General features: G+C 55.5%; 1 protein-coding gene across 4 annotated transcripts; it reads right to left on the bottom strand.

Annotated features, from left to right (window-relative positions):
• Positions 1 to 4,266: 4,266 nt before the first annotated feature.
• Positions 4,267 to 9,923, bottom strand: UNC119 (unc-119 lipid binding chaperone). 4 transcript variants are annotated; one of them, XM_086360107.1, is made up of 5 exons: positions 9,645 to 9,923; positions 6,087 to 6,200; positions 5,480 to 5,582; positions 5,154 to 5,359; positions 4,267 to 4,940 (listed from the first exon to the last, which is right to left on the bottom strand). In XM_086360107.1, exons 1-5 carry the CDS (start codon positions 9,862 to 9,864, stop codon positions 4,828 to 4,830), a joined length of 756 nt encoding a protein of 251 aa, XP_086216233.1. In that variant the 5' UTR covers positions 9,865 to 9,923; the 3' UTR covers positions 4,267 to 4,827. The 4 variants fall into 4 exon arrangements, with proteins under 4 accessions (XP_086216233.1, XP_086216234.1, XP_086216235.1 ...); XM_086360108.1 differs by having other exon boundaries at positions 5,187 to 5,359; XM_086360109.1 differs by lacking the exon at positions 9,645 to 9,923 and adding an exon at positions 6,901 to 7,215.
• Between the last annotated feature and the right edge of the window lie 308 nt (positions 9,924 to 10,231).

Genomic DNA, 10,231 nt, shown 5'->3' with positions numbered 1-10,231 from the left:
TTTCAATTTGAAGAATGAGGCATCTCAGAGGGCTTCTGAACAGCAAGGAAAGGATAAGGGGATGAGGTGGGGCGGAGGGGCGGGGCCCGGGGAGCATCTCTTCCCAGGAAAACTTCCTGAAGGATTGGAAGCAGCGGCTGCCCTGTCCAGAAGCAGGGAGAGAAGGAGGGAGTAGGTACCCTTCCCCACATCCCTTCCTCCTGAGATCTGTCCCTTCCTCAGCCTCCATCTCCTCACACTAAGAAGGGGTCACTTCCCTATCCAGACTGTGCCTTTCTGCCCTCATCTTTCCCTCTCTGGGCTCTGGTTTCCACAGGTGGCATGAACGAAACGTAGCCTGGCGCTGTGTGCCCTGCTGGCCCTGGAGGGTGGTCTCTGGAGGGTCAGGGCCCCACTCAGTCCCACCACCAGGCAGGCTGCTGTCACCAAACAGCTGCCTGGGAGGCAGCCCCACATTCGGCCTAAATGGGGATAGGGCAAATGTGGGAGCCAAAAGCTTATCCATGGACCTTGGACCTCGATCTCAGAGCAGCCATGGGTGGGCCTTCTGCTTAGAAAGTTTTCCCAAGGGCCAGGGCCTGGGGGCCAGCCAATGCCACCTACCTCGGCCAGAGGACATTATTGCAGAGGATCCCATAATAGAACCCTACCCTCCATCAGCACGCTCCCTCCCGAGGCTCTAACGCTGGGGCCAGAGCTAGAGGGCTGCAGGGGTGGGGTGGGGTGAAGGCATGGCCAGCCAGTGTGCCCAAGAGAAAGAACCCCCACCTCCACCCCGACCCAGCCCAGCCCTGTGCAATACGAAGGGTGAAGCCTCTCTATCAAGCCCCCAGCTCTGGGCAACCCCAGGCTTGTGTCTTGATACCCAAGCCCCCAAGAGCAGGGTAAGTGTTCCATGGGAGAACTTTACTGGGACCTACTTCCTTGCTTCAGAACCTCGGACCCTGGGGGCTCAGATGACCTCCTCTACACCTCCAGCCTAGGCAGCTGGAGGCCGTCAGTCCAACCTCAATCCTATGGGCCCATTCGGCACACATGTAAGTGAGCTTGCCCCTGTGCAAGTAAGACAGGGGGCAAGCAGATAAGCCTTGGGGCCTCATGTTTGTTTGTTTGTAGCCAGACTGGCCCTTGGACTAAAAACTGGGCGGAAAAACAAAACAAACCAAGAAACAGCTGAGTGGCTGCGGCTCTCTGAACTGAGCCCCACACTTCTGCTCATATGCTGCCCCCTGCTGGCCGCTCATCATGTGTTCGCCCACCGTTCAGAGGAATTGTTTGAATGGATCCAGGGTCTGAAAGTTCTCTATTTGTGGAAAATTAACCCTTTTAACTTCTCAGGTTTAGGGGCTGTAAACCTGAGAGTTCTAAAACCAGTTAGAATTAATGAGTCCATGAACTTGGATAAATAAATTTCACCTTCATTTTCACTTATCTCTACCTTGAATTTAGCATTTCCCTCGATTAAGAATGTCGGCAACAAATCACAATAACTTTTCACAGAATTTGTGACTTTGTCATTAGGTAGAGAAATCACATAAGAAATCACAGATGTTTTCATAATATAATACAGGCATCGCAGAATATATCTATATATCGATGTATAGTTTTTAACACATAAAATATATAGGATTATAACATACTATTGTACATAAAAGCTTATGATCCACAGGCTTCAGTAGAGACAACAAATGGGTCCATGACACACAAAAAAGTAAAGCCCCCTTTAGGACTTCCCTGGTGGTCCAGTGGTTAGGACTCCACGCTTCTAGTGCAGGGGGCACTGGTTCAATTCCTGGTCTAGAACTAAAATTCCACAAGCTGCGTGGTGTGTCCCCAACCCCCAGAAAACTAAAGCACCCTTACTTTAGTTGCCAGGTGGTGGGAAAATGGAGGGTGGCTCCCAGGGGAGGGGCCAGGCTAGGGAGGAAGGCACTGGGGGCTGGGGACAGCAATTCTTCACTGACTGGAAGGGAAGCATCTCAATAATTTACAGTGGGTTTGGTAGTTCCTACGGGCACCCCTAGCTCCAGCCCAAATTGGCATGAGTGGTGGGTCCCCCTGCAGTATCTGGGCTTTCCTGCCCAACCCAATGGTAGGGTCCTCATGACACCCCTAAGGAGTCAAAGCAAAAAATATCTGGCTGACTTCAAAGAGAATGTGAGGCACAACTCTTGCAAGGTTCAGCTCAGCCTTCAAGGACAGCTCATCAGCACCAGGACCAGAACAAGCCCCACCCGACCGTTTCTTCCTCTTTCTATAGCCCAGGGATTCTCTTGGTTCCCAGGAAAAGTGCCAGGAACCAAATGTACCCAGGTGCACCATTAGCAGCAGGACTAGTGCCAGGGGCATGAAGACTTAAAAGGAGGCAGGGGTCCAAATCTTCTCCCAGCCAGGCCTCTGCCAGGCCTCACCAGAGGACAGCCTCTTTGATACAAGCTCCAGGGATGAGGACCTCAAAACAGGGACCGCCCTACCTGTCTGAAGGTGGAAGTAGAGCAGGACCAATCCAGAACATCCGCCCGATTCGATTTAGCACGCTCCCTGCACTCTCATGACCCTCCATTGTGAGGAGTGGAGTGCTCGTATTGAGTGTGTCATTCATTGGAGACCATTTGGCATTCCTGCCCCCAGGCCACTTAACACCAGGAGAGCCCGGTAACCACCTCATAATCCAGTCAGCATCATAAATGCTTGAAAACTCAGGACAACTTAGACAGGAAGATACGGGCAGAGAGCACTGAAACAAAGGGAACAGCATAAAGCAAGTGTTTGGAGGCCCGATTTATCAGTTGCTTTCAGGAAAGTAAATATTTACAATGTGAAAGACGTGTGGAGCCTTGCAATCCAGGTGTTGGCAATTCTCCTGAAGATGATGGTGGGCCACTGAGGAGATTAAGCAGGAATGACCTGGTCAGATTATTTGTGACAGCTGAGTGAAGGGTGGATTGGAATGAAGCTAATAACCAATATATATTGAATGCTAGGCCCAAGCCTGAATGCCTTACATGTGTTAGACTGTCCACAATCAACTGAGGATTAACGCCCATTTTTCAGAAAATGCTGGCGCGCGGAGGTTAACTTGCCCTGCCAACATTGCACAGCTATTAAGTAGTCATGTCAGGATGCTCCCCAGTACTTCCATACGAGAGGCAGAGGGGTGCTGAGGAGGATATTGTAGGCATTAGAGTGAGAGGTAAAGAACTGCAGAGAAGCAGATGAAGTTGAAACTTTTAAGAGGCGAGATCTCCAGTGATTGGATGGAGCTAGAGACGGGAGTTGAGACTGAGTCCCTGGTTTGCGGGCTGAATGTTGGGGTGGATAGGATTCATCCACGAATCCTCGCTAGAACCCTCCAAGCAGGATGACTCTTGCTCCCCTGTGTGCCCCGTTCATCTTATTCTAGGACAGGTATCTGTTCCCTGTGTCTCACTCATTTATTTATTTGGCTGCACCAGGTCTTAGTTAAGGCATGTGGGATCTATTTCCCTGACCAGGGATCAAACCTGGGGCCCCTGAATTGGGAGCAGAATTTTAGCCACTGGACCACCAGGGAAATACCAATGTCTCACTCATTTTAGAATCCCAGGGTTCAGCCCAGATCTTGGCCCTCCCGCAAGGGTTCCACAGAACCCAGGTGAATTGCAGCACTTCCAGGCCTTGCAGGCTTAGATTAATTATAGATTAACTATTCAGGCTATAGAGAGAAATAGTGCCAAATGTATCCAAATTAGTGCCTAGAACAATAGGCTGTAAACCCTGACATAAACTCTCCATCTACCTGTTTCTGAATTTCTTCCATTAAGAAAATGAAGACATCCTCTGGAACTGGGGTCGGGCTGGGGGCAGGATTATATGCAGGGCAGCCAAGCCTGGGGTCCTCCTCAAGGCGGCTGAAGGCAAGAGGGCGCCAGGCCTTAGCCTTCTCTCTGATGAAGGTTAAAAGGACAACCTAACGGTCCTAGTAGCCTCTGGGTTCAGAGAAGGTGGGGTAGAGGGCAAGGCCACCTTCCCAACACCTTCCCTCCCACCTGAGTCGCAGGCCCTTGTCCCAGCCTCTGTTCTTCAAGATTAGCTACGACTTTGGGCCAAAGTTTCTCCTCTGAGCGTTCAGGTCACCATCCTTATAAAAGAAAAAACCCTTTCCAGCTGCAATGCATACTAAATACCAACTCTAGATACCAGGAGTGGTATCCAGGTGCAGAGGATCAGGAGACAGGAGTACCCCCGCCAGCCACCACCACACACATATGCCGGCCCACAACCAGAGAACAGAAAAGGAGAGTTTATTGAAAACTATATACAGTTGGTCCAGCCCCTACCACAGGCTATAATCTGGGCAGGTCCTTCCCACACCTCAGGTAGGATCTCAGCCCCTGATGGTAGAGACCGGGGCTAGGGTCAGGGCCCAGACTCCCTTGGGAAGCTTGACTGCCAGACCCCGCATGGAACTTCATCTGTGAATTTACAACTCTAAATGGCCTGTCGGTGGTGGGCAGGGGAAAAGCCTGGATAGGGGATCTCTATTCTGCAACTTGGGCCCAAGAGGCTAGGGCCAACTAGGTTGTCCGGAAGTCCTGGCTACTCCTCCAACTGGAGGTCTTCCTGGAATGTGCAGGTGGACAGCCCCGCTACAACCCCACCCCACATGCCAGGCCCCATGGGCTGCACAGGCTTGGACTGGGGGACCTCAGGCTCCCTCCCTCCCAACACTGGCTCAGGGCTTCGGCAACACTCCTCCAACAGAAGACCCGGGGTTGAGAGGTGAGTGTTGGGGTGGTCATGGCTGTGGGCCCAGGACCCTCCCGAGGTAGGGGGTGGCTTGGGGAGTCAGGGCGTCCCGCTGTAGGAATAGTCAGCTTTGTTGTGCATCACCAGCCGGTCATCCACGAAGTAGAAGCTGTCGGACTGTGTCTCATACGGGTGACGGATCATCTCGTTGACTGCAAGAGAGGCCCAGCCAGTTGGGACAAAGGTCAGGAGCCTGAGCCAGGTCACGGCAGGGGCTTCAGGACTCGGGGACGGGGACAAGCTGAACAAAGAGTTCCCCCAGCCTCTTTGGGTCTCAGTTTCCCTATAGGTGGCTTAGGAATGGTGGCTAGACACAAGAGAGCTGTAAGGGGAAGAGAGGGGCCCAGACCCACGTTCCCTCCAACCTGGTCCCTCTGAGTCCACACCCCCCAACGCACTCAGCTCCTCGGAGAGAGCAGGGAAGTCGTAGATGTGCTCGCAGGTGTTCTTGCTGCTGGGGATGCAGAAGCCAAAGTGGAAGTCGAAGCTTTTGAGCAGCTGGTTGCGGAAGTAGTGCCTCTCAATCATGCGGAAGTTGTTGACAGGCTTGTCTCCCACTGTGAACTCCACCCTGAGCAGAGAAGGGGGCGGGGCTGAGCTGGGCCCCAGGAGGGGCTCAGCAAGAACTCAGGAAGGGCTCCTTTCCACCCCTACCCCTACCCCTACCCCTCTCCCCGGCCCAGTGACTCACGTGGCTCCCACCTGCCTCAGGCGGAGGAAGGCAGGCGTGAACTGGTAGCGGACAAAGCGCCCAGCATTGGGGTCCAGGTCCCGCGGGTTGATGGGCAGCCGCTCTGTAATGTACCCCAGCTGGGGCTCAGTGGGCTTCAGGTGGGGCCCATGCCCACCCGGAGTTTCACCCCAGGGACCTCATCTGTCTGAATTTCTTTCAAAACTCCACAGGAGATCCTGATGCATATTGAGGGTTCAGACCATTGGCCAGATGGGTCCAATTGCTTCTAAATTGGTCAGCAGGTCACCAGTTTCAACTAAGAGTCCCAGAGCCCCAAGAGATAAAAAGACCTGGGGCCTCTGGGACTGCAGTTCCCAAGGGGGCCTACAGGGGGCAGGCTGGCAGGGACTGAAGAGGCAGGATTGTCCTCTCAAGACGTCCAACCCCAGGGACCCAGGGGAAGGTGAAGCAGCAGCCCAGCCCCAGGCAGAGGGCCCTGCTGCTTGGTGACTCCTGGGGAGACTCCTGGGTGCCAATTCCAGCTCTGTTCTGACTCCTCAGTGGCCTCCGGAGTCCCTGGGTAGCCCACTTCCTCTGTGGATGATGGCGTACCCAGTGCACTCACCTGAAGCTGGGGGCTTCTTGATTTCAAAGAGGACAGTGCCTGAGTCCATGTCCCGAATCTTGAACCTGACGAAGTCAATCTTGTAGATATTCTCCTCAGGGGAGCACAGGTAGTCTAAGGGAGACGGGCGGCTGAGCGAGGAAGGGACCTAGCTACCCCGGACTAGCTACCACTTTCTCTGATCCCTAGGGTGACTGCTTTGCAGACAGAGAGAACTGAGCCTCTAACCTGAGGGAGCCCCCACAGAGTGTGGGGGAGACATAGCTCTGCTCTTGGGATCTAACGGCGGACAAAAGGTTCTCTCCTAGTAGTTTCTGGATCAGGGAGGGGTAGGATGGAGGACAAGACCACCTCCCCCACACTTTCCCTCCCACCCCGGGGGTGGAGGGCCCTTCATTCCAGCCTCTGCTATGTCAGGAATGGCTCGGTGACTTTTAACCAAACAAGTCTAGAATTGGGTGGGAAGCCCTGCCCCCCACCACCCCGAGAGGGAAGATAGAGTCCTGCTTTTAGGAACCTCACTCTAAGGGGGTGACACAGTTTCCAGAGAGGATACCCCTGCCCCTCCTCTGCCCCACAGCTGCCCCCGGTGCCACATCTAACTGTGTCAAGCAAGGACTTTATCTGACCTAGGTAGCGCTGGGGCAAACAACCCCTTCCTTGTTCTACCTCACCCCCCAGGCCCCTCCTCTCCCCATAAGAGGCTTATACAAACCCAGCTCCCTTAAGCAGCTTACTCAAAGCTCTGCTGACTCAAGCCCAGAGCCTGGAATATTTGGGGGGGAGGGGGGTGTGGAGACGGAAAGGGAGCTACCTTTGCTCTCATCCCCCACTGATCTTCAAACAAGAGGAAGTCTTAGCAGAGGAGGTCTACAGAGGGAACCCCCGCTTAAAGGTCATCCATCCACCCTTGACTCTGAGCCACCCCAGAGAAAAGAGGCAAGGCCAGTAAGAGGGTGTGGCAGGTGTAGCAGGGCTGTGACTGGGGTAAGGGGGATCCTTGAGCCCAGAAGAGGAACCAGGAACAGTGGTGGGCCCGGCTTGAGGAAGCTCAGAAATAGCAGGGCCTGATCAACCCTCACCACTCTTGCAGCAGCAACTGCAAGCACTCAGGGAGGAGGCCCCAGCAGCAAATAGGAAGAAACAGAGAGGTGCAGTGGGGGCTCTGGTGCCCGCACAGCATCACATCCTCCCCGCAGAGGCCCGGAAATCACCCGCTAGGCCCCTAGGCCACCACTGATTCCTCTGGGGCAGGAAGAGGAAGTGAATGTAAAGTCATTCTCTCTTCCCAAGCCTTGGGCAGCCCCTCCAGGAAGCCCTCCTGGTGGCCACCTGGCACTTAGGGTCCAGCAGGGCTTATGGTGGGGCTGGAGCCCTGGCCTGCCCATCACAGCCCACAGTGGGGACAGGAGGAATGGAAGTAGGCAGGTCCTACCTCACCCTGGACACAACTTATTTTCACAGAAAGTAAACACTAATCCAAAGACGTAGGAGGAAAGTGCAGGGCAGAGGAGAGGAAGAGGCAGAACTCGGAACAGCATCCTAGTCGCCCAGCTCCCGGCTCCCCATAGAATTCACCTCCTTCCCCCATTCCCTAACTTCTGGAGCCTCTCCTCTCATTGGAGAACAATTTGCAGTGTGACCTCTGTCTCTTCTACTGCAAACTCAACCTATCAATCCCTTAGTCCTTAGAGGAAGTGAGGAATGGCAGATGCCCATGGTTCAGGACACCACCTCCACTCCCTCCCCCAGACGGAGAAGGATGATGCCTGGGACTCAGGGTCAGGCCGGATAAGGGGCAGAGTGGCTGAGAGCTCAGAACACAACTGCTCCCTTCGCCTCAGCCACAAATAGCTTCCTAAGCTGGATTCAGGGCTGGGTAATCCAGGAAGAACAAACTCAGACCTGTGCGATTAGGGTCAGAGGAGACAGGCAGGGGTGCCAGTGGGGAGCGTCCTGGAGCCCTGTTCTCAGCTTCCACAAAGGAGAGGGATCCAGTGAAGACTCTTCCTCTAATCGCCCACAGATGCTGAATCTGTAAGGGCTATGAATTTCCTCCAAATTCAGACACACAGTTGTATATGGGCTAGAAGACCCTCTGGCTGCAAAATCACCTCAAAAGTTACCTAGGACTGGGACAAGTTAGACATCCTATAAGGAAGTTCTGCTCCAGAGCTAACCTGAATCCTAAACGCTGCTGTTGCCAATTATAGCCCAACTGGCACCACCATCAGACTGGTCCAGGTGCCCTCCCTTTACTACTGCCTGCTTGGGTAAGGCAGTTCAGTGCTCCAGGGGTCCAGCCAAGAATGGCTGCTGCCTGGCTAAGAGAGGAGGGAGATGCTGGTCCCCTGGGGACCCAGATGCACAGGCCTAGACCTGCCATCACAGTCCCCTCCACAGCTGTTTGGAAGCCCTGGACTCTTCTGCTCCTGCACCGCTAGAGCTCAGGCCCAGTCCAGCAGCTGCTCCCTACCCTCACAGGGGGACTCCAAAAGTTGCCCTCACAGAGGGAGCCAGGGCAGGGTTACTAACCAATGAGGCCAAGATAGAAGGCCACTGCCTCTCCAAGCGCCTTCTGTTCTTTCAGGCTCAGCCACGGCCTCTGCCATGAGACTTCCCTCCCTTGTTCCCTGCCTACGGTGACCCCCTCCCCTCCCCTGAATGCCCAGTTGTCTGCCTCCAAGCAGCAGCCATGAGCAGTCCTGTGGGGCCCTCAGTATTGACAAAAGAGCCCTATTTACAGAGCATGCACGGCCTGCCAGGCACAGTGCAAAATCAGAGGATTTATTTTCACAACAGCTCTCTAAAGGTAGGGGTCATTATTCCCATTTTACAGATGAATATGCTCAGAGAGGTGAAGTTATTAGCCCAAGGTCACACAGCCAATAGGACGGCCAAGTTGGAACTTCAGTTTGGCAATCCAGCTCAGAAACTCAACCACAGTGGTGGTTTGGCCTCCCAGAAGAGGACAGGCCCTAGTTTAGGCTAAAGGGGGTATTAACCCACTTCCTTGAGAAGCCCAGAGTCAAACCACTGAAGCTTCCTCTTCAGGTCCTTTCCTGGGGAGAGCGATGGCCCCAGACTTCCTGGGGGTGTCCAGTGTGAAGGAGACCTAAGGGTTTTGATACCACACCTAGCCTCTAGGGTGGAGGAGACCGGGGACTGACTGCATTCAGCCCCCTCCTCGTTATTGCAGAGAAGATCTTCAAAGGACTCTGAAGACTTTGTGGGGAGGGGGTCACAGTTGCAGCTGCTGCCCCACCTTCACCATTGGAAAGGGGGATGGACTCCTCAAAAAGGAAGGAAAGGGGTGGAAACGAATCTCTAAAGGGGCAAGGGGGGCGCAGAGAGAGATCGAGGGAAGGGGGGACATGGAAATCTCAGGCTTGGAGGCAGAAGGGTAGAGGACACAAGCGAGGGGGACCCGGGTGGGGGAGGGGAGGCGGGGGGGAGGGCGGGAAAGGGGGCGGGGGCCTGGGCTCCGCGCGCCCCAAGGGCCCCCTCTCGTGCTCTCTCACTCCCGCCCGCGGGCGGCGCTGCCTCGCGGGTGCTCACCGCCCGTGATCCGCTGCAGCCCCAACACGTCCTCCGGCCCGATCGGCTGCTTCCTCTGCAGCGGCCCCGGCCTGGGCCCCGGGCCTGCCTCCGGCTCCGACTCGGACCCGGATTCAGATTCCGCCTGCAGCTCCGGCTTGGGCTCCACGTTCGGGCCCGAGGCCCCTGGAGCGTGCTCCGCTCCCGTCCCGGCCCCGCCGCCGCCCTTCTTCACCTTCATGGCCTCGCGGGGCCACGGCTAGCCTGCTGCCGCCGCGGCTGCCTGCGCCGGCTGGAGCCGAGAGAAGGGGGAGCGTCCGCAGCCCCGCCCCCGGCCGGACCGGGGCCCCAGGTACCGCCCCGCCCCCGGGGTGGGCCCGGCGCTGGCCCCGCCCACCGCCCGCCCACCTGGGCTACTGACCCGGGGCAGGGAGGGGGCCTGCCCAGGGACGTCGTTCATTTTTCCAGTAGGGATTTTCAGGGGTCCTGGCTACCTACTCTTTCTTATTCGCTGGCTTCCAGCCACTCTGCCCTTCCCTCTGACCCGCACGTGAGTTCCCGTCTCAGAGCCTGGGATGCTCTTCCCCCAGATGGCCTCCTCTCATTCT

This window comes from Bos grunniens, chromosome 19 (genome assembly GCF_055505025.1).
Source record: "Bos grunniens cultivar Pamir isolate PY7600 chromosome 19, Bosgru_T2T1.0, whole genome shotgun sequence".
NCBI classification, from domain to species: domain Eukaryota; kingdom Metazoa; phylum Chordata; class Mammalia; order Artiodactyla; family Bovidae; genus Bos; species Bos grunniens.
Note: the sequence above shows the minus strand (reverse complement) of the source record. Positions and strands in the feature narration are given on the sequence as shown.